The sequence below is a fragment of the Typopeltis vanoorti genome, chromosome 4 (genome assembly GCF_054136105.1).
Source record: "Typopeltis vanoorti isolate ZY-2024b chromosome 4, IOZ_Tvanoo_1.0, whole genome shotgun sequence".
Taxonomy (NCBI): Eukaryota; Metazoa; Arthropoda; class Arachnida; order Uropygi; family Thelyphonidae; genus Typopeltis; species Typopeltis vanoorti.
In genome coordinates this window covers 64373902-64395304 of record NC_143552.1, presented here as the reverse complement: position 1 = coordinate 64395304, position 21403 = coordinate 64373902, and the positions used below count along the sequence as shown (strand labels likewise).

General features: G+C 36.1%; 1 protein-coding gene across 3 annotated transcripts in view; it reads right to left on the bottom strand.

The window, feature by feature from the left end:
• l(2)gd1 (lethal (2) giant discs 1) overlaps positions 1–21403 on the bottom strand; it is a 473445-nt gene that overhangs the window by 10790 nt on the left and 441252 nt on the right. For all 3 annotated transcript variants that reach the window (XM_090391229.1, XM_090391230.1, XM_090391231.1), the window contains exon 22: positions 20975–21065. In XM_090391229.1, the coding sequence (XP_090247355.1) occupies positions 20975–21065 (91 nt within the window). The remainder of the gene's footprint in view (positions 1–20974; positions 21066–21403) is intronic.

The following is a 21403-nucleotide window of genomic DNA, read 5'->3' as shown; positions in this document are numbered from 1 at the left end:
TAAATATAACAATTTTGGTGAAGCAGGCCTCTCAGATCAGGCTTTCAACACCCTACACCAAACTGATTGGAAAAGTACCTGCTCTTTACATCATACAAAAACCTGCTATGAAAGAAAATTTATAGAAGTCCGTGAAATTCTGATTAACCACCCTAATCTCAACAATAATGGTGGCATAAAAATTCCAAGAAATTAAGATGACACATATTCAGCCTACTTAGTATCTAGCATATTTTAGGACTTGAAGCAATTTTCAGCTTTTATTGGAAACTATTCCATACCAATTAGTTGAAATTTATATGTATAATCACATTTTTAAAAAAAAAAAATTATTTTATATATATATATATATATATACATATCTAAACATGTTGCTCTCCAGCCTAATTTAATTTTGTAACCCAACAGATAATAATAATAATAAATAATAGGACTCTAGCATTGATGTACTAAAGAGTTTTTTTTTTCACCAGAGGTCAGGCTAATAATTGTAACGGTTGGTCAGTAACTTTAGCAAACCATGTAGATTGTAGTGCAGCTTGTTTCTCTGTATATATGTGTATGCTCCAGATATGACCTTGATATGAAAGTTGAAACGTCGAGTGTTCATTTTGGTTTATATTAAACTAAAGTTTTGCTCTAACATGATAGTTTCTCCATAATTTTCCATAACGAGCATTCTGAAACAAAAGAAAGCATTACTGAAAATTCCTAGCAAGTCAGTCAACAGTTACCCTGTCAGACTACAGAGAAAAATGTAAGAAAGCTGTTTAAAAACAGCTAAATAAAAGTCATGGGAAGACTTAGGTAAGAATACAGAATTTATATATCATGAATGTGAAAAAAAAATGTTCTGGAAGGTATTACTTAGCTGAGAACTAAAGGAAAGAGTAGTGTAAAAGGAATCTTGATGATAAAGATGACTGAAGATAAAGATATTCTGGATGTTTATGAATATTTATTTTGAGAGATTGTTAAATGAATCAAGCAGTAACAGAACTGGAGTAGAACATATTCGAGAGGAATATTTTCTTGTATTTATGTATCAATATTTGAGGTTCATGATACACCTAAAATGAGGAAATCAGAAATGATCAACATATGCTCAAAATTCTTAGTAGATCCTCTGCATATTTCAAAGAAGGATCAGCTCAGAATTCTGGATGCTAGAGGAGAACTCTCTTAGTATCCATCTATTTAAAAAACTGCATTTCATAATTACAGAGGAATTTTCTTACAAAGTGTTCCTGGTAATATGTAGGCATATATATACTCAAGAAGAAGCAAAGAAAAACTGTGAACATGAAACTTAGAGAAAAAGAAGTGCTGGGTTCTAGCTTAATGTTAATACAGTAATGATTTAATGCAGGCATGTCAAACTCGTTTACCTCCAAGGGCCAAATTAAGAATTATACATCAAGCCACCGCAGGCCGCAAAAGAAAAAAAAATCTCGAAATAAAGAGGAAACAGATTTTTTAATATTTAACATTAGAGTATATAAGTACAAAATAAAACCATGTTACAAAAATACATATAAAATATAAAGTTTACATATTTAAATAAAATTATACATATCAGTTTTTTGAAGAAACTTGACGTTTTTCATCAACAAAATCTTCAAAATTTGGTTGAATTTGTTGAGCTGTAGTTATTTTCAATATTGCTTGCACATGATGGTCTGTTAATCTTGCTCTTTCTGCAGTTTTATTATTCTTTAAACTTCAAAATAGTTGTTCGCATAAATATGTGCTACCGAACATAGATAAAATACACCCAATTGCACATAATACATTGAGGTATTGATCGACTGATAAATAATGCAATGAAAATGTTGAAAATTATTATTACCTTGTTCTTTGCATTTTTCTTTTAAATTTGTAACAACTCTTTTAGGCCTGTGTAGCTCAGTGGAAGTGGCGTTTGCATCCTCTGCACTTGGCCGCGTGAAGTTAGACCTAGGTTCTAGTCTAGTCGCTGACTGGAGGAACTTTTTCTAAGCCTATCTTCAACCGGTTCCCGAGTTAGTCGATCTCTGGCACAGGCAAGCGGGTTTTTCGTCCCGTAAACTCAAGAAAATCGACCGTAGTACCCACATTTTTTCAGATAGTGACATATCTTGTTAGGGTTAGGTACCAAGAGATGGCAGCACTTGTTTGACAGCCTCTTCATCGGTGGCTGCTTTAATTAGTGATAGACATGGGCAAGCTATCTCTGATTGGCTACTGGTGGAGATTGAACTGCCCACTCAGTCTCCAAAAGCTAGATAGGGCATAAAGGCCTTTTACTCCCTATTAGGGAATAAAAGGCGTTAGTTGATTTTTTTTTTACAACTCCTTTAATAACACCAGTCATGGCAGGAGCACCATCGGTTGCAAGACAAACTAGCTTTATTAATGGTAAATTGTATTCATTCAAAACTTCCATAAGGGTATCAAAAATATCAACTCCAGTGGTTGTATCGTGCATAAAAATGATTTCTAGAAGTTCTTCACTTACTTTTAAGTTCATATCACATCTACGAATAAAAACAGCCAGCTGAGCGATATCTCATATATCTGTACTTTCGTCAAATGCAAGGGAATAATAGGTCTGAAATGTTGGAATTATTGATTTTAGTTTATTCCTTAAGTGATGATAAAAGTGATGATTCCTTAAATTGATGATATGGCTATATCATCAATTCTGCTAGCAATGGTATTTCGAGATAAATTTATATTTTTAAATTTCTTTAATTGATTAGGACACAACACTTCAACTGCTTTAATAATACATTCACGAATAAATTCCCCTTCAGTGAATGGTTTCGACTTGCTTGCCATTAAATATAATAACAAATAACTGGTTTTTACCATAGCTCTATTATCTTCAATAGATTTGGTAAATACACTTTGTTGATTTTGAAGTGTCAACTTTAATTCTGACAATCTTCACGAAGCTTCGCAACATATTTGTCAGCAACTATAGTTTTCTTTATGATTTGTATCGTAATGCCTTTTAATATTATATTCTTTGCAAACTGCAATAGAGTTTCTACATATTAGGCATAATTTCAGGAATGGATGGACAGGAAAATGAAACCTTAATGGAGCAGCTTGCTTTGTGATGGGTAGGAATGCTTTATTAATTTACTCACTTTTTTTCCTTGAATACAAAAATATTGTAACTCCCATTTTTCTTGAAAACTACGATGTTCTTCTTCAATTATTCGTTTTTTACTCATACTGGTTGAAGGTTTCGACATTATTTTTATAAATTCTTTATTAATTATAAAGAAAACACTACACTTTCTTGCGACTTGAAACTTACTAACGGCTAGCTTCCGACTGCTGTGGTTAGCAGATGTAGCTGCATATGCAGACTTGCTCATTAAAATTTGATATTTATGCAGTGGGTAACAAGATTTTTTGAAATGACAAATAGAACATTATTTCCTTTAGAAATTGCAGAGTAGTTTGGCATATAAAATAATCTTAAGTGGAAATGTTAATTTTTTAAATATGTTTATTTAATTCGGTGTTGTCAAAAGTTAAATAACCATATTGGTTACAAAGTTTGGCGGGCCGCATGTTACTTGTCGGTGGGCCTCATGTGGCTCGCAGCGGCCCAGTGTTTGATATGCCTGCTTTATTGTATAGTTTTCTGATCTTTCACAATTTTTTATTGGATGTTCCCCTCTTGTTATGCATCCAAAGAAGTCTTCTACGAAGATGGAACTAGTCATGCAATCTACTTAAGTAAAATAGTATTTTTACTTTTATCTCTCAGCTTTCAGTAATTTAATCTCGACTGTTATTTATTATTCAGAGTGCATTATGAAGTGATATCCATATATATGATGAACGTGACCTAAAATCTAACAATAAAATTGGAGATATTGGTTTTCTACTTCGTGCAAATTCTATAATGCTACTAAATAAATCCAGTACAAGTCCAGGACTTCTTATCTAAGTGAGTAAAGTTTTGCAATGAGTTACTTATGAAAATAGCAATAAAAAAAAAGAAAACTAATAAAAACTAAATGAAAACATAAACATAAAAATCATCTGCATTCTCACTGCAGACATACCGAACAAGTAAAATTTTTGTCAATTATTGAGGTACAAATTTTAGTGAATATGGCCAATTAAATTTGGAAATAGATAACTGAATAACAAAACTGGTATTGTTTTTGAATCAGTTTTATCTTATGGATCCAAGAGTTTTGGGTTAGAAACAAAACAGTTGATCAAAGACTAGAAATCAAAATCTAGTTATAGAATAATAAAGTAAGTTTCATGGATTTACACATGCAACAAAAATTATATAGAATTTATTCAAAAACTCCAATATATTTCATCCATTGTTACATGGACATTGTCAGAGAGATAGACTGTTAACTACATTCAAAAGCTGAATCAAAATAATGAGTCATAAATTATGCATATATTAGTAAATGCCTTGATCACAGCTGAAGCATATGATATTATACTTTTAGAGTTCAAAGGAGCAACTGTAGTAATTTGCATAGATTAAAAAAATTATTAAAAATAATTCTTAATAATAATAAAAAATTATGAACAATTAATAGCGATCACTTTCCAAAATTTATTTACATTTGATTTAAAAGCATATATATTGTATTCCTTGGGAAACATAAAAGGAAGGTGAGGGAAAGACTTCCACAATACAATAGTGGTAGGGATAGAGGAAGAAAAGAAACTTGTTCTGTGGGTTTCAAGTTAAGGAAATGTGTAGAACTACAGGTAGGTGATTATGACTAGCTTAGAAGAAAGTAGTATCTGATTGTATGCCCAGGGTCAAGAAGATAAATAAGGCAGGACTAAGATGGATGAGTAGTATCATTAATGGGAGCTCCAAAAAAAGAAAATGTTGTGGAATGTATATATAAGGAGAAAGGTAATTGGCAAGCTCACAAAAATTACAGAATACAGACAAGAAGAGTGTGGAAGGCAAGATAAGATTATAGGAGGAAATTAGCTGAGCAATTCAAAGGAAATCCCAGAACTTTTTTTTGCTGATATGAGGCAAGTAAAAGGAAGAATGACACTGGAAGGGGAAACTTTAATGAAAGTTCATGGTATAATAAATTTAGTTTAATCCTTTATCCAAGTGTGAGCAAACAAAGTTTGCACCTGAAAATATCTTCAGGACTGAGGTAAGGTAGTAACAACAATGGGCAACTCGTAGCAAAGGTGGACCAAGCTAACATCACTCCTATCTCAGCATCTCCCAAAATGCAAAACACATTTCCTAGCGGATATGTATAATGTTATGCATTAAGGGAAGGGCCACTACCAAAACCGGTTTCGACCTTTATTGAGGTCTCGTCAGTGGGAGCCAGGCCAGAAGTGAAGATACCAAGGTAGAAGCAATGGAGAGGTCATCTTTACCTATAGGAGTTGCCAAAAGGTGTCCCACCTTATTATTAAATTACTCTGGATTTAGAGAAAGATGTTGAAAGTTTATTTTTCACTTGGTAAACTTTCAACATCTTTCTCTAAATCCAGAGTAATTTAATAAGGTGGCACACCTTTTGGCAACTCCTATTGGTAAAGATGACCTCTCCATTGCTTCTGCCTTGGTATCTTCACTTCTGGCCTGGCTCCCACTGACGAGACCTCAAGAAAAGTCGAAACTGGTCTGGGTAGTGGCCCTTCCCTTAATGCATAACATTATACATATCTGCAAGGAGATGTGTTTTGCATTATGGTAGATACTGAGATAGGAGTGATGTTAGCTTGGTCCACCTTTGCTACGAGTTTCCCGGTGTTGTACTACCTTACCTCAGTCCTGAAGATATTTTCAGGTGCAAACTTTATTTGCTCACACTTGGATAAAGGATTAAACTAAATTTATTATAGTCTAAACAAGTGAAAAATAAAATTTCAAAGTTCATGGTAGAGATGGGGTGAGAGAAACAGAAAAATAGATGAGTTACTGAGCAATCACTTATAAGAGTATCTCATTCAAGTGAAGATACAGCAGCATTAATGTGAGAAAAGAAGTCAATGATTTGGAAGTGCTTTTAAATATTGCAGAATTTTAATGAGAATGTGGATATTAGATGCTGCAATATTTAAAAGCACTTCCAATCAGGTTTTCGACCATAGAACCCACACTATTTCAGACATTAAAAATATTGTGTTAGGGACCACAAGATGGCAGTACTCGTTGAGCCATCTCTTCACTGTGGTTGCTTGGGCCAGTTATCTCTGATTGGCTACTAGTGGAGACTGAACTGCCCACTGAGTCTCCAAAAGTTAGATAGGGGTAAAATGGCTTCACCTACTCCTTATATAGGAATAAAAAGCATTAGCTGATTTTTTCTTTTTTTTTTTTAATTCAGGTTTTTCATCCTTCAAAAAAAGCAAACCAGCCAGGAGAACATGCACAATTGAAGACAAAAACAGAATATTACAATAGCTTCATATTTGTTTCATAAGATGGTGTCGTACTGCCTGTATGGGACTCACAACTGTTGTATTATCATACGCTAATTAATTAATAGCAGAGTAAGAAATCGATTCCACTAAATATATATTAACATTTTGGGAAAATCTGGAGAAAAGGTTAATAATGATAACGATAAGTATCTGTTGGACTTCTGCTCAGGACACAGACTAGTCATAACTAACACCATGTTCCAACATAAAGATGTGAACATAAAGTTCACAAGGAGAGAAAACACAAGAAATAAGAAAAGCCTCATTGACTATGTCATGGTTGACAGTGATATCTTCATGCTGGTTAAGGATACAACAGTATACAGGGGATTTGAAATTGGAAGTGGCCATCACTTAGTTCTAAGTACAATTCTAGCAACTGAATTAGAAACCTTTCTGCATATATACATAAAGTCACTTATGCAGCATATATGCAAAATACTTGGTTTTGTGCATTACCATGTCTTCTAGGCATCTATTTAAGAATGTTGCTGATCAGTCATTGCCAACAGTGCAAATCACAATGTGAAAAAGAAAGGGTCTTTCAGAGTTTGAAAAATGGCTTATTGTGGGTGTCCATCTGGCTGGAGTCATGATTTTGAAAATAGCAGAGCTAACTGGTTTTCAAAAGGTGAGACATCCCAGTGTTTTGTAAAATGTTCTGGGATGACTACTGAAAATGGTTAGAAATGGAAGAAAGAGTACTGTAAAAGGAATCAAAGATGATAAAGGTGATATGAAAACTAAAGTAATTACTCTGAAAGACTGTTAAATGAAATAAGCAGTGACTGAACAGTAGCAGAAAATCTTCAAAAGGCATGCAAACAGGAGTACATATCGATTCTTGAGATAGAAAAAAAGGCAGCTAGCGGAGATGACATTCAACCAGCAATGCTCAAATATAGAGGTATAAAAGTTTTGGCTACACTGCATAATTCAGAGGACCTTGTCAGAAGGTTGAATTCCAAATTACTGGAATAGAGATCTCATAGTTCCCATCTCTAAAAAAGTGAATTACAGAGGAAATTCTCTGCTAAGTGTTCCAGGTAAAATTTATGCAAGCATTCTTGAAAAGAGGCAGAGAAAAGTTGTGAAAGAGAAACTTGGAGAAGAACAAGCTGGGTTTAGGCCAAATAGAGGTTTTCAAGATCAGATTTTCACTTTTCAAAAGTACTTGAGAAATCATGCAAATATTATAAGGATCTGTACTTAATTAAGTTTTGTAGATCTGAAAATGGCATGTGACAAAGTGCCTAGAGAAAAGCTTTTCAAAACACTACAATTATATGGGTTAAATGAAACATTAACATTATACAAAGCAATATATAGTCTATATTTAAGTTGTAAGTCAGCAGTTAGAATTGAAGGGAATACAGGAAGATGGTTTGATGTAAACTCAGGAGTAAGACAGGGATGTACATTATCTCCACTCTTATTCTTTGTCTATATGGATCACATTATGAAAGAAAGTGGTATTAAACCTGATATTAGAATTGGAGATATAAAACTTAGCTCTTTGTTTTATGCAGATGTGTTGTACTCCTAAACATATCTAGTGCAAGTCTTCTGGATTCCTCAATAAATTGAATAACAGCTGTAACAAAATGAAAATCAACAATAAAAAAACGACAACAACCAAGACTATGAAATTAGGTAGGAATGTAGCAAGCAGCTGCATTCTCAATAGAGATCTTACAGATCTCTAAGGATTGTAATCTTTGGGGAAGGCAAGGTGTGAAGACTGTTCCAAAGGACAGAAGTAGAAGGAATAATAGAGGATGCAGTGAATTTGGTTTGGTGAGTTTCAAGATGAACTGTAAAAGGATGGCATGTCAGCAATGGCTCTTGTTTTAATGATTTTGGAGGAGAGTGGAGAAATAATAGTGGCCAATTCAGCAGAGCACTGTCCATGAAAGTATCTGTAGAAGAGGCACAATACAGAAACTTAACGTCTGTGAGAGGGATTGAAGTGGGTATGTGAGAGGGATTGTTAATTAGCTAGATTGCCCTCTTCTGGATAGAAATTGAGCAATCTTAGAGAGGATTTTGGTGCACCACCCTAAATATGGGAGCAGTATTCAATGGCTGGGCATATTTGGGTTTTGTATAGGGTTAGCAGCTGTGAACTAGTGTCTTATGCTAAAATGTACACCAAGTTTTTTTGGTGGCTGCAGAAATGTGATTGTGCCAGGAAAGATCAGAAGGGCAGGTGTCTGAGTAGAGAAATCTAGTTGTGTTTAGATATTTCAGTATTACTGAAGAGGGAGAGATGTGACAGCAAAATGACACCAAAACTCAGACAGGATTGAGTTTTGGTGGCATTGAAGTTTACAAGGTTGTCCTTGCCCCAGTGGGATATAGCTAGAACATCAGAGTTCAGATCACTGGTCATTGTAGATGTTGAGGATTCTAATATTTGAGCACTACAAGGTTTGTTGAATGGAAAAAGAGGAATGGGGTGTACTGTCATCGGCAAAGCTATGGATAGGATTTAAAGTCTTAGAGAGCAGGACATTTATATACAAGAGGAAGAGGGTGCGTGAAAGAATAGAACCCTGGGGTATTCCTGCATTGGTGGAGAAATCTGAGGAGAGTAAACTGTCCATCATGACACGTAGTAAGCGACTAGCAAGAAAGTTAGCAATGCAGTTGCAGAGTGAGGAAGGCAGACCATAAGATGGCAGTTTAAGTAGGCCCGTGTGCAAAACCTGACCAAATGCCTTTGAATTGTTGAGGGCAACCATATGAGTTTTGCCAAATTTCTCCATGGCTTGAGTCCAGAGGTGGTGATAAAAGCAACAAGATCAGCTGTGGAATGCAAGTGGTGGAATCCATACTGATGGTCACTGATTAGTTGGCATGATTCCAAATGGTTCAAGAGTTCATTGTTGATGACCTTCTCCATAATTTTGGAGAGAACGAAAGTGAGAACGGTTGGACAGTAATTCGTTAGTTGACTTTTATCACCTTTATTTGGGATGGGCTGGATGCAGACCTGCTTGCACGTTGTAGGGTAGATGCAAGTTGAACAGGATAGATTGAAGAGGCGATACAGGATAGGTGTTAGTTCTGGGGCACAATTTTTTAACACAATAGGTAGGATACCATCAGGACCAGATGCCTTGTTTGTGTTCAGGTTACTGAGGATTCTATGGATTTCTTTTTGTTGGAAGACTATGGGCAACATGAAGGGAGCTGTTCTTGATAGAGCGAAGGGAACTTTGCCCAGGTCATCAGAATTCGAAGAGAAAAGTGATGCAAGTAAGTTGGCCTTGTGTTTTGGTGAGGTAACAACAGTAACATCCAAATGTGAGAGTGGGGGAAATCTGGGTGGGCAGAAGTTGCACCCAATAGACTTGGCAAGGGACCAGACAGAGCAACTGCCATTTGTGCAGGAGGTGAGTTTGCAACATTTGGTCCTATCAAAGTCTGACTTAAACTTGGTGATGATTCTTTTACAGTTGGGAGCTGCAGTGCAGGCAGCTGGAGTTTTGATCTTGAGTCATTTCATGATAAGCAGTTTTTTTTTTTTTTTTTTTTCCTTTTACAGCATTTTTGAGAACCAAAGCTTGGATGGTGGCTGAGAATTTGGAGTGGAATGAGGAATGCCTTCATTCTTGTGAGAATGATGTCTGTTATTCAGTCCAAGCAGGTGTAAGGATTGTTTGAATCAGAAGAAATGAAGCAGTAGTTGGACCATGGAAAGGAGGAATAGAAGTCACGGAGGTCCTCCCAGTTGGCACCCTTGTAGTGCCAAAGGACACAAGACTGAGAATGAATTGGTGCATGGGAAAAGAGCAAAACTGTGGCAAAAGAGACTTTATGAGATTGTGGTCCAAGTTATCAAGAGGATAACTGACAATCATAACAGTACATGTGGTAGAGGTCAAGTGTGTTGGCAAATTGGAGGGGGTTGTCAGGTATTCTGGTAGGAAGACTGATGATCTGAGATAGGTTGTTGCTGATGGCAAACACCTAAGCCTCCCTGGTCAGTGAAACTGGAGAAGGGGAAGCTAATGTGAGTTCTGGATACTGAGGTCCACAAGAAGAATGACCTCACTATTGGGGTAATTTGACTGTAGAAAGTTGAGCTTTAGAGAGAGAGAGAGAGAGAGAAAGATAGTTGAAGAGATCAGAGTGGTTCACAGTTTGGAGAGCATATGAAAAGGGCAGGTTGGTTTCGCAGAGAAATTTTCAGCCAAAGCAAATCAAACAGTGGAGATTCAAGGATGTGTAGTTTCTGGAATGGTATGTGGGCTCTGATAGGAAAAGTACTTAGGGTTTACATGACTATATGTGGCGATGCACATAATTCATATTGCTGTTTCTTTGTGGGTGGATTTTTTTATTATTTATTTATTTATTTATTTTTTTTAATGAGTTTTTTTGAACAATCTTATGTTGGAGAATGTTTGAGATCTGTGGTAAAAATCATATTTTTTGGATTGTGGGTTATTTTACTTTGTGAGGAAAAGATAAAGAGGAAGTGGAGCATGCAGTGAGAGGTGGCAGACTCACAAACATACTACCCACACAGAGGGAACCTGGTCTCCTGTCCATCCATGGCCTCGACAGTTCCCTCTGCAGCCACAGTATTTGGTCTCCCTCCAGTGTCATGAACTGGCAAAATACGTGGCTGCAGGATTTGACACTGGCTGATTGGGAAGCCTCCAAATTTGTTACTAACTGGTTTGGTCAAGTGTACTATCCAGCAGCTGGCCCACAGAACCATTTTACTGCTGTACTCTCAAATGGAGAGGGTCCTGGTCCCTTACAGTGAGACTGGTATGTCAATGAGGGTGTCACTCTCACTGCATGGGGGGAAAGAGTGGAAGGAGACAGAAACCAGAACCCTTGCTCTAGCAACCAAACATGGCTGCAGCCATTTCAGATCTCTAATAAGCAAGGTGGTAGTATTTTACTGGGTGATGAAAGACATCTACCACCTAGAGGTCTAGTTGACATTTCCTCCAACTAGGAAAGATATACTCTTTTGGCAGCAATGCTCATCAGGTTTGCCAGAGTCCCATTTGTGGAAACAGGTTATAGGCTGGAAGATGGAGATGACTTGACTGCGAGAGGTTATATATTGCATGTTTCCAATAGCCCAATTGGAAACATGCCAAATTTGAAACATTCTCTCTTTTTCAGAACATACTTAAATGTTGCTGAAAGTGCTTATGCATGTGCATGCACACACACAATCTAACCAATGGCTATAAACCACCTCTTCAATCAAAGGGGGGGGGTCCTTTTTTTGGCCCATTTTATTGGCATATAACAAAGTTCAGCAATTTGCTTAGAAATTAATTTTATCTTGTGTGCTAATGATGTGAACACAAAAAGAGTTATCAGGATGATAGCTCGTTGTCATTTTGGGAAAATGTCTGTATGATGGGATAGTTGGCTGAGTGGTTAGTATACCTGCTCTCCAACCAATGGGCTGTCAGTAGAATCCCGTTGTGGGCATGGATGTTTGTGATTACCTTTAAGTGGAAGATGAATTTCATTGCCCAGAGTGATACCAATACCTCACTTACTGAAGATCTGAAGTGACTCAAAAAGTTCCATGTTTGGATTCCAGAGCAAGGTTTCCAGATTGTGTAAAACAAAATACAAAAAAATATATAAAAATTAATAGAAAAAATTCTTACTCATAGCACTATTCAGGGTTACATCCTTTTGTGAGTGGAAATCACATAAAGAAAAGAAAAGCACTAATGCACAGAGTTAACAGTTCTGAAGTCCACAACTGTGGATTATGGTTTTCATTTTTTTTTTTTTAGACAGTTGGAGATGTACTGAAGAGTTGTTCAGGTAATAATGTGCCTGAGATATGATTAGACAACTGCCTAAAATAATGAATGATAGGGGGATGATGCTCCTTAAGAAGGCTTACTTCATCTAATCATCATCATCAAAGCACAGAGTATCTGTTTGGAGATAAAGTAACCAAAAGCAACTGTTTATGTCTGCAACTTTTATTATTAAAAGACCAGAAGATAAATGATAAAATATACAAAGAGCCAACAAGTTTCACTAGCCACTGTCTAGCATTTTCAAGGCTGAACTGGTGTGAAAACAAATGCATTGAGTTACATTTCAAACATACACTTTAGTAACTGTTAGGCCGTTACATTTTGTTCCTTCTGTTTGAAGGCGTGCATGTGTTCGAAAGCTTCAGTCAGATTCCGGTACATGACCACATGTTTTGTAGTTATTTGCATACTGTAATTCTGTCGAACTGAGAGAGATGATGAGATTTTTCCATATGTCTTTAAGAACAATGCCCTGATTTCTATTTAAATTATTGCCTGTGCGTAATACCACAGCTGCTTCTTTTAAAGTTCTGTATCTGTAGTCATTCTCGATGTAAGGCATAGAACTGTTTTTCCAATCTATAACGTGATTTGATGTTGAGAAATGATGTGCCAAACCAGATGTGATGATTCTATTATGATTGACATCCCCCACATGTTCCTTCTGTCTTATTTCAAAACTTCTAGAAGTCTGACCAATGTAAGAAAGGCCACACGTGCATGGAATTTCATACACTCCAGGACATTTGAAGAAAGGTACCTCATCTTTAGGTGATCCTAAGATATGTTTGATCATGGTAGTTGGTTTAAAAACCACTCTGATGTTACGAGCTTTTAACATTCTCGCCAATTTTGTGGAAACTGAATTAATATATGGAATGACAGCTGTGGACACATATTGGGGTACTGTAACACGTTGTTGGTGGTTGTCTTTAAATAGCCATTTGTTTCAAATGTTAGAAGGGTATCCATTAAGAGATAGAGTGTTAGCTATTAGTGACAGTTCTCTCTGCACATCTGTTTCTTTTGAAATAGACCTTAAGGCTCTATTACTGAGCATGTGAACAAAATCAACTCACTACACAATAAGATCAAATTCACTATGAACTAGAGAAGAACAAAGAACTTCCTTTTCTTGACATCCTAGTGAAGAAAGAAGATAACAATTTCCAACTGTCCATTTACAGGAAACCCACAGATACTGGTAGATATCTACATTATTCATCCAACCATCATAGATCACAAAAACACAGCATCATTCACATGCTCTGTAATAGAGCCTTAAGGTCTATTTCAAAAGAAACAGATGTGCAGAGAGAACTGTCACTAATAGCTAACACTCTATCTCTTTAAACAAATGGCTATTTAAAGACAACCACCAACAACATGTTACAGTACCCCAATATGTGTCGCTGTCATTCCATATATTAATTCAGTTTCCACAAAATTGGCGAGAATGTTAAAAGCTCATAACATCAGAGTGGTTTTTAAACCAACTACCATGATCAGACATATCTTAGGATCACCTAAAGATGAGGTACCTTTCTTCAAATGTCCTGGAGTGTATGAAATTCCATGCACGTGTGGCCTTTCTTACATTGGTCAGACTTCTAGAAGTTTTGAAATAAGACAGAAGGAACATGTGGGGGATGTCAATCATAATAGAATCATCACATCTGGTTTGGCACATCATTTCTCAACATCAAATCACGTTATAGATTGGAAAAACAGTTCTATGCCTTACATCGAGAATGACTACAGATACAGAACTTTAAAAGAAGCAGCTGTGGTATTACGCACAGGCAATAATTTAAATAGAAATCAGGGCATTGTTCTTAAAGACATATGGAAAAATCTCATCATCTCTCTCAGTTCGACAGAATTACAGTATGCAAATAACTACAAAACACGTGGTCATGTACCGGAATCTGACTGAAGCTTTCGAACACATGCACGCCTTCAAACAGAAGGAACAAAATGTAACGGCCTAACAGTTACTAAAGTGTATGTTTGAAATGTAACTCAATGCATTTGTTTTCACACCAGTTCAGCCTTGAAAATGTTAGACAGCGGCTAGTGAAACTTGTTGGCTCTTTGTATATTTTATCATTTATCTTCTGGTCTTTTAATAATAAAAGTTATTTATTTTAATACATCAGACCAAATATGTACAATTTATGTTTATGTCTGCTTTAAATCCCCCCCCCCCCCACACACACCCACATAAAGGGATGTATACTATGAATCATGGAAAAGTTGACTCCCATGTCTTTATTAAGAACAAGGAATATATTGATATAGGTCATAGAGCATGACCATGGAGCAATGGAAATCAGTCCTGCAGTGATAATCCATGTTAAATGCTCTTTCACACTGACTGCATGTGAATATGGAGAATACATTTTAGCTAAGAGTGCCATCAAAATGATAAAATTTGGAAGTGGCAACATAATGTTACAGGGATTTTATCTTGATATGGATTAGGATGGTTACAGTGCATGCAATCCTACATTGTACGTTGATGTTCTGAAAAACTGCACATATCTGTACTGTGACAATTTTATGGTATGAGCCCTTACACCTCTAAAACAATAACTAAATTTGGAGGACTGCAAACACCTGATTTGAAAAGAATAACATCAGAACACTAATTGCCAACAGAGTCCTGACTGCAACCAAAATACAATATTTGTGAAGTGGAATGCAGAATCAAGGTGTAGTCAAATCACCCCCTTTCATTAGTGGAAGTTACTAATGCTTTAAAGGAGGGGGAGGAACTTAATGCATGACTTTCTACAGAAATTAGCAGAATGTGTTTCACAATGTTGGCATTTATTTGGCCAAAGGAGAACATATTTTTAATTTTTGTGATTAATCCTACCAAAACTTGTCTCAACGTTTGGAGGTAGTGCTTTAGTGAAAGGATACACAAGATGTCAAGTAAATATAATCTTCTCACCATTTTTAAACCACACATCCAACTAGCAGTCCTTATCCATTCAACTTCCAGTTCTTTTTTTTTTTTTTTTTTAATGTGTGTGTATTTACCCACACAAAATGTTACAAAACCTGAAATACAACAGTGGACAAGTATGGACAAATGATTAAAGAAGCAATCTCTTAACAAATTTCTTGAAAAGTTGGGGGTTGAACTCTTATGAAAAAACAGTATGGGAAATGCTGTTCCAAAGAACAGAGGTAGATGGAACAAAGAGAAATAATGAGAATTTGATCTGATGAGTTTGGAGTTAAACTAAATATGGATGTTGACCAGTGGATGCTGATGTTATTACATGATTAATGGAAAGCATTGGAATGGTGGTGGTCAGTTTAGTGGAGCAACACCCATGAAAATACTTATAAAAAAGACAATGTAGAAATAAAGCACCTACAAGAAAGGGACAGGAGGAAGTCTGTGAGAGAAGAGTCACCTATTAGTTTTTGTATACAATCAAGAATTGTCAGGAAGGTTTTAGGTGCATACCCAAATGTGAGAACAGTATTCTAAGGTTGGTCTGATTTGAGATTTATAAGGTAATAGGAGCTAAGCAGGAAATAGTATTTTGAATTAAAAAGAATACCAAGTTTTTCAGGGGTTGTGGAGATACTGATTTAATATGTCTACATCAGAATAAGCTGGAAGTGACAATTTTTTAAAAGCACTGAAGTTCACTAAGTTGTCTTCACCCCACTTGAGAATGGTGAGGAGATCAGTGCTTCAGATAACAGATATGGAAAATATGAAACTTCAATCATTTAAGTACTACAGGATTTTCTGAAATAAAGAAGAGGAAGGGAGAATACCGTCATCAGCAAACCAATGTAATAGGATTTAAAGTTAGAGAAGGTCACTGATGAAGGAAGAGCATGGGTGAGAGTACAGAACCCTGAGTTACTCTGGCATTGATAAAGAAATGAAAGGAAACAATTATGGTAGTAAAGAAACTGGTTGCTGATGACCTTCTCCATCAATGAGGGTACTGAGGTGAGGGCAATGGGACAACAGTTTGATGGCAGACTTTTCTCTGATTGTTTAGACAGGCTGAATAAAGTCTTGCTTCCATGCTGTTCTGTTGATGCTGGATGAACTTCATGGCATTTATAGATGATACAGGATGGGTGTTAATTCTGGAACACAAATTTTGAGCACAACTGAAGAATATATCATCTGGACTAGAAGACTTATTATAAAAATTAATGAGCATTTTTCTTATGTTCTCCTGACAAATGATTAGAGGAGGTATGCAGTAAGCAGTGTGTGGTATAGCAGAAGGTGATTTGCCTTGGTTATCCAAACAAGGAAAGGCAGAAGTTGTGCCTAACAGACTTAGCAGGACCCATAGAAGGCTCAACTGCGAGCTGTGTAGGAGGCAAGCTTATTGCATTTTGCCTTTACGAGGTTTGCTTTGGATTCGTTGATAATTTTTTACTTATGATGAGTATAACGCAAGCTGAATGAAACACTGGAGTTTTTAACTTGAGCTATCAAATATATGCTGTATTTTTATCATGGACTGCATTTTTTAGAGAACCAAGACTTGGACAGAGTTCAAGGATTTGCAGTGGAGTTGGGGATGATGACTCTCATTCCAGAAAGGATTATTTTGATTATTAGTTCAGAGCGAGAGTTTGGATCAGGAGAGCAGAAACACGAATTTGACTATGGAAAAGAGATATAAAAATACTGGAGGTCCTCTCTTTTGGCACATAGTGCAATAAAGGTACAAAGTTGAAAGTGGCTGGGAGGAGATCAAGCTACAGAAAAAAGAGATCTGGATAAGATTATGGTCAGATTTGTCAGCATTGTATCTGGAAGGATAAGCTGGTTAAGAAAAGGTACAGAGTAGTGGAAGAATGATGGTCTGGTATTCTGGGTGGTAGGTTCACACGTTGACTAATTGGCTAATATGTAAATTTGCCACTGGAGCAAATATGTTGTTACGTTGTCAATACAATATGAAAACTCATAGTTGGCAACCTAATACAGACTGCCAATTACGAGTTATCTCATAGTTGGCAGTCAGCTTTCTTTCTGGTTTGATTTGTGAAGAAGTAGAATGGGAGTCAGTTTTTGTTAAGAACATTACAGTCCATAGGAAGATATTCTCACAGTTTTGGTAATAGATTGTATGAACTTGGCTTTTAGAGATAAGAAGTCGTCAAAAAAAGGCAGCATAGTTGTCTGAATTAGAAGAGTGGTAAAGGGGAAAATGAAAGCTATAAAGTCAAGTAAAGAAATCTTGGGACAGAGCAGGTCAAAAAAAAGCAGGGATTCCAGGTTTGCTCTTCTTTGGCAAGGAATGACTGATTTCACAAAGCATGCTTTTCTCCCTTGTGTTTTGTGGAATGCATCATACAGTAATTGGGATTGATGAGGTGGACTGTAGTCATGAAGGATGCCAGTTGGTATTCACTTAGGAATAGCAGATCTGATTTTAATGCCTGTAAGCAGTAGTACAAGGTGTGACAATTAAATTTTTGGAATTGCCTCGTACTATTTGCACATATGGCAAGTCAGGGAGAACCATATGACAGTGCAAGTCTGGACTATCTGTGCTATTGCTATATCACATGGATGTCATTTATATCAGACAAAAGTTTGGTATTATTTTGGTCTTTTTTGGGGTATATATTTTTGTTATTTTTCACAAATTTTTTGTTGTATTTGTTATGGGAGATTTTTTATATTAAGTTTCATGACAGACTTGGTGCAGGGACTTGTGCACTAACCCCAACAAAGAGAGTGGCCACACTACAATCCAAGTATGGTCTTGACAGTGCCCTTTGCATACTACTATACTTGGGCTACTTCCAGGCATGACGTGCAGAGTAAACGGCTGGATTATTCGTCAGCTGATTGGGAAGCTTCAATAGGTGCATTACAATGAGTTCAGTCCCATGTACTGTCTAGTGGCCAGCCTACAGAAATTGCTTCAATGCTCTATTCTCATATGGAAGAGGTGTGTTGAGTATGCTCATCAAAGCCACCCACACTACATGTCAGAAGACAGGGAGAGAGACAGATATCAGAGACCTCACTCTGGAGACAAAAGATAGCTGTAGTCCATATCTGCAATAAGCAGGGCAGTGATATTTCACCCAGTGATGAAAGACCTACCACCTCATGAGCTAGTTGGCGATTCCTCAATCTAGGGATATATGCATATGAACTCACAATACTTGCCTCACCAAAGCCTTGTTTGAGGGACTTGTGCACTAACCCCAACAAAGGGAGTGGCCACACTACAATCCAAGTATGGTCTTGACAGTGTCCTCTGCATACTACTATACTTGGAAAACTGGCAATAATACAAAAAGGTAAGGTTGACTTGACCGAAAAAGCAACTATACATGAGGGTGGCCTGAAAAGTTCACGGCCTCGACCATAGATGGTAACACTATCGGCAAGATTTTTTTTTCTAAGTTAGTACGTCTGTCATAAGCATCCATGTGAAATTGCAAGTCATTCTAGCATGTAGTTTGTTTTATACAGCTGTCTGAAACAGAAGTGTTCTCTGTATCCAACTTGAAATGGATAAAATTGAGTATCGATGAAATGATAAAATTGCGGTTATAAAATTCTTTGTAAAAGAAGGTTTAACGGCAAAAGAAATATTCGAAGTTCATAAAAGTTTATGGGCACTCTTCTCTTTCGTTTTCGACAATTAAGAAATGGGCTGCCGAGTTTAAACGTGGCTGTACGAAGCCAGTTGTTCAGCGTCAAAATCGGTTCCATCAGCAGGAAAGGTCATGGCATCAGTGTTTTGGGATGCTAAAGGCAATTTGTTTATTAATTATCTTGAAAAGGGTAAAACAATAACCAGGGAAAATAACCGGGGAATATTATTCTGATCTTTTAACCAGACTAGACGAAAAAATTCGTGAGAAAAGACCCGGTTTGCAGAAGAAAAAAAAATCATCTTTCATGCACCTGCGCACAAAGGTGTTTTGGCAATGGAAAAATTAAGGGATCTGCACTATGAATTGTTGGAGCATTCGCCCTATTCCCCAGATTTGGCTCCGTCTGACTTCTATCTCTTCCCAAAACTAAAACTCTTCCTTGCTAGTCAGTGTTTTTCTTCGAATCAAGAGGTGATTGCAGCTGTATTTTGCAGATCTTACTGAGAACCACTACAGGGACGGGATAATGCCGCTGAAGCATCACTGGAATAAATGTATTAGTTTTCAGGGAGATTATGTTGAAAAATAAAAATAATTTTGAAATTATAAATTCGTTTTTTTCATTGTTAGGCCGAGAACTTTTCAGACTACCATCGTATGTTGAGCACCACAATCCTATAAAAGGTCCAAATGGTTGATCCAGTCTTTAGTGTATCCATCTCCAATTAACAGACAGTGGACTTGAATCTCACAACGGTATGGATGTTTTGTTAAATAGAAGATGAATTTTATCACCTGGTGTGAGATCACCACCCTGCTTTTACTTGAGGTGTGAGGTAGCTTGAAAAATTCAATGTTGTGTGTGTTGAGCAGTTTCTGGATTATCTAATTCTTAACTCCTTCAGAGTAGTAATTATATACTATTGGATAACAGTCTTTTGTGGGTGGGATTCACACTAAAAATATATACACACACACACACACACTCATATGCCCTAGAGTGTATAACAAAAAATAAGATTAAAAAAATAAAAAAAGAATAAGAAATAAAGAGTGCATCACACACACACACACACACTGATATGCCATATCAGAGTGTGTAATTTTTTTTTTTTAAGTGTGAATCCCACCCACAAAAGGTATAAAGTACCTAGTGCTGAAGATCGGCCTATTTTGTATAGACAGGAAGTGTTAACCACCTCGCCGGCCATTATGGATCAAATACACATCCTCATATGCTTTGTGTCCATCATATATTTCAATGGAATATCAATGGTATTATAATTTTAACATGCACTTCGCATCCATGATACCTTTGACGTCTATAGACGTCTTGGCTGGTTGCGTGGTTAATATCTGCTTTGAAGATCATAGGAAACATATAATACCACCATTAAGACAAATAATGCTAATAATAAAGTTGTGCATGACTTACACCATGATATGTCATCCTTTCATAGAAGTACATGTGAAAGAAAATGACAATGGTATACAGAGGCCTTTAAAATCTGAATTGCTATTTTTAAAGATAGAAATAATAATGCACCATTCCCCTAATCACAGAAAGTATGGCTCCATTATACTCAAAATCATGGTGCCCACTTTCAGCTCTAGCTTTAGTCCCAGAAGGCATTTGTTGGTTTTAGTCCTTGCTTTTCAGGTAGAAATTGAACTGTTTAACTGTATGTTAGTTTTTTTTTTTTGTCTAGTTGTCTCTAACAAGTGCTTTTGTGTTCCGAGGATAATGGCTTCAATTCTGTGAAATATCAGCAGAGTTTAGTAAAATAATCAGTTTATTTTCTTTTATTATTATTAACATCATTATGATGCTGTGAGATCAAATATTAACATGAATAATATCTAAAATCTGTTTCTCTACATGTTGGACATTCAATATATTTTGCAATTTAATAAAGGGACTGCTTTTGAAATTTTAATAATATGAATATATAACACTTTTTATTTAATATATATATTTCAAGTTGAAAACATTAATATAATATAAATTACTAAAATTAAAAAAAAAAATCATAAATCTGAGTTTAAAACATTACAAGCAATTCAAATATGTAAATGCATCATTCACTTACATCAAAGCTGTTATGAATAGTACATTTTTTTTCCAAGTCAACCAATTTTACATTTACAGTTCCAAGAAGGCTATCACCTCTAAAAAAACCACTAAGAAAAGAATGAAAAAATAAGAAAAAAATGATATTTTAACAGAATATATACTTAATAAGGAATACATTTTGTCATCTAAGCAACTATATCGATTGAAATTAAATGTAAGAAATATTATTTGTACTATTTGTAAGAAATATTACAACACTAGACCCTCCCAGCCAAAATGCACATAATTTACCAACTGTGTATTCAAAACACCCAACATTCTCCATTATTTACTTGCTCAATACATGGCATACTGTTAGTGGAGAGATTTATGGTAATTTGCAGAGTCATCTTTTGGTAGTGAATGAATATGGATAAGATGTAAAACAGTTTTCTCCTCTCCAGTA